General features: G+C 53.0%; 1 protein-coding gene across 1 annotated transcript; it reads right to left on the reverse strand.

The window, feature by feature from the left end:
• Positions 1–1,466: 1,466 nt before the first annotated feature.
• On the reverse strand, positions 1,467–1,826 carry LOC119863057 (uncharacterized 12.3 kDa protein in nifK-nifY intergenic region-like). Its single transcript, XM_038420808.1, has one exon. It carries the CDS (start codon positions 1,824–1,826, stop codon positions 1,467–1,469), a length of 360 nt encoding a protein of 119 aa, XP_038276736.1.
• Positions 1,827–3,140: the final 1,314 nt, after the last annotated feature.

A 3,140-nucleotide genomic window follows, 5' to 3' on the forward strand; every position in this document is an offset into this window, starting at 1 on the left:
GTGGGGCCATGCGGGTACCCATCGCAGTGCTGCTGATTTGAAGGTATACATTGTCACCAAATGTGAAATAGTTATGGGTCAGGACAAAGTCACAAAGTTCTGCCACCAGGTTAGCCGTGATAGTATCGGGGATACTGTTCCTGACGGCTTGTAGTCCATCTTTGTGTGGAATGTTGGTGTAGAGGGCTTCTACATCCATAGTGGCTAGGATGGTGTTTTTAGGAAGATCACCAATGGACTGTAGTTTCCTCAGGAAATCGGTGGTGTCTTGAAGATAGCTGGGAGTGCTGGTAACGATTACTTTCGGTTCAAATCCCTGATCTCAGATTCTGTGCTTTTGCTACAATAGTTTATCGTCCTGGGCAACTGCATCCGAGCTGATATTTGCTATTGTTTTGCTTATATGTGATAGAACACAGTGAGTGTTCATCAAATAATACAGAAAACTGCAGTTTATCAGTCACTGTTAGTTTGAACTCTGACGAGCCACTTACCTAAGTTACCTACCGTCTGTTTGGTTATCTCTAAAGGGCCTGTCACTTGGTACCTAGGTGCCTGCACTCAGGACCAGGAAGGAAAAGCAACAGCTAAGTGTGCACAGCCTGAGCAGGGCAGAACATTTCTGCTTTTTCACATACAAGGTGGTGTATTTCCCGCAGCCTCCCGGGCACACTGGCCAATGAGATGCAGGCTGAGGCAAGGGAAGAGCCAAGCTCATTTGAAACCACACAATACACAAGTTTCAGAGTGGCCGCCGTGTTAGTCTGTATCTGCAAAAAGAACAGGAGGACTTGTGGCACCTCAGAGACTAGCAAATTTATTTGAGCATAAGCTTTCGTGAGCTACAGCGCACTTCATGGGATGCATCCCCAGTCATGAAGACCAATCCCCCCGCCCGCACAGGATAGGCTCCCCCAGGGGATACCCTTTTCTGACAGGGTAACGCCTCAGTGGCTTCCTTTTAAATGCTCTGCCGGAGGCTGAGACCGTGACTGACTTTGGGGCTGGAATCAGATCTCGGCAGCACTGAAGAGCTGGGAATCAGGGACAACCCCGCAGCGGACCGCGGCTTCGCTCCAGCCAGCGCTCGGGAGCATTTCTCCTCCCCCTGCCATCATCCCCCTTTGCACCCCGCCCTCCCCGCGGGCCGCAGCTGCTCGCAGCGCCCGGCTCCAGAGGCTGCCCGCGCCCGCTCTGCTTCTGCCGCGGGCCGCCTGAGGGAGCCATCTGCGCACGGCCCCCGCCGACCGCGTCCACGGGCTCAGCGCTGCCCTCTGCTGGCGGGCGGCGATCCCGCCGCTCTGACCCTCCCCTCGCCCCCGGCAACTTGGCCGCCGAACGGCAAGTCAGCGGGGCCCAGGCCTGCCTGGGAGCGGCGCCAACTCCGCCAGCCAAGCGGGGCGCCCCGCCCCGCCCCCCGCTCCCTGCTCTGCCTCCCGCGCGGCAGCTGGAGGAGCCGGACCCCACTAGCCCAGCCCCGGCCTCTCCACCTGCTGCTGCGCGCAGCCGGCCCGCGCTGGGTGGGGCTCAGCAGCCCCGCGGCGGAGGTTGCCCGGCAGGTTTCCACGTGCCTGCGCAGCGGGCCGTCCAGAGCTGGTGCTGGGGCCCAGCTGCGGTGCGCTGGCCGGGGCCAGTAGCCTCAGGCTGCCCCTGCAAGCAGGGGTGGGACGCGGGAGACCCACGCTGTTGCCCGCAGTCTGAATGGGGGGCAGGGCAATTGCACCCAGACCTGGGCGCACCCAAAGGTCCCTTCCCCCGCGGTGCCAGCACACGGCACAGGAAGGAGCTAAGGGCAGCTCTGTCACAGCAGCCATCAAGCCTCTCATGCTGCGCCCTTTATAGAGTCACAGAACCAGGGAGAGGGAGCGCGCGGGTCATTGAGTCTCACCCCCTCCGAGGTGCAGGATTACAGCCCCGCAGTTCCGGTGATCGCCTGGGATCTGGGAGACTTGCCTTCAAGTCTCTATTGCAAATCAAAAAGAAGAAATTTAAAAGCAGATCTCCTACATCCCCGGGAGTGCCCTACCCACAGGGCTATTGGCTATAAGGGCTCATGCCACTTAGCTCCAGAAGAGGGTTCACAGCCGTGAATGCTTAACAAAGAGGCACCTATGTCCCTTTGTAGATGCAGGCCCTAAGTGCTTCAATAGTTCACTCCTGACTAGCTTAGGCAGTTCCCTGCTCAGCTTGCTGGCTTCTGTGAATCCCCACAATGCATGGGGTGCCTGGACCCCTAACTCGGAGCTATGAATTCCACTAGGCACCAGGGCACCCTTAGTTGTTGCAACACCCAAGACCCCTTTGTGAATCTTGCCCTATGCAGTCTACACCAGTGCTTTTCAAGCTATCTGATGTGGGGGACCGGCAATTTTTTTTCCCAGTGTGCGCACAGACTGGCAGCCGATGGCTCGCGGACTGGCACCGGTCCGCGGACCACACTTTGAGTAGCACTGGTCTAGACTGAGCTTCCAGGTTTGAGCATTGCTCTATCACCCCAACACCAACACATGCCAGTTAAAGACAAACACAACCATGTTATTTAGAACCATTTGGGGTCCTCAACATCTTTCCTTCTTAGTAATTAAAAGCAAACTCAGTTATAAAAATTCTGCTGTTACCAATGATGAGCTCATTAACATTAATAAACTTGCAGTAAAAATAAATAATGAACACTTACCTGTAGAAACTCAGACTAAATCAGCAACTTAATTGTTTATTAGGAAAGGTTAAAAAGAAAAGTCTGTTCTTCATGGATTGTATGGAAGCCCAACCTCCAGTAGTAGAAGAGCTGAGAGAATAATTCATAGCAAATAATTTCCGTGATAAATCTTATTTTTCTGTTTGTGGAATAGCTCACATTTGTTATTTGAAGTTATTAAATCCATTTTATATACTCCATAGTTTGCTATTAAATTCAAAATCCATAATGTGAACTCTGGTGCTTAGCTGTGAGTGGGCACATAAATCTTGTGGTATTATTTCTGTTCCCTCACTGGAGTTTAACTCTTATGAGATTTCTGGTGTGACTGCTCACAGGAAGTGGCTCAAGTTTAAAATATTATCATGAATTTTCATAGAGAGTGAAAAGACATATGAAGCAAACAGAAAAGGGTGCAAGCATGGTTGTACATTCCTGGGCT

This window comes from Dermochelys coriacea, chromosome 10 (assembly GCF_009764565.3).
Source record: "Dermochelys coriacea isolate rDerCor1 chromosome 10, rDerCor1.pri.v4, whole genome shotgun sequence".
Classification (NCBI taxonomy): domain Eukaryota; kingdom Metazoa; phylum Chordata; order Testudines; family Dermochelyidae; genus Dermochelys; species Dermochelys coriacea.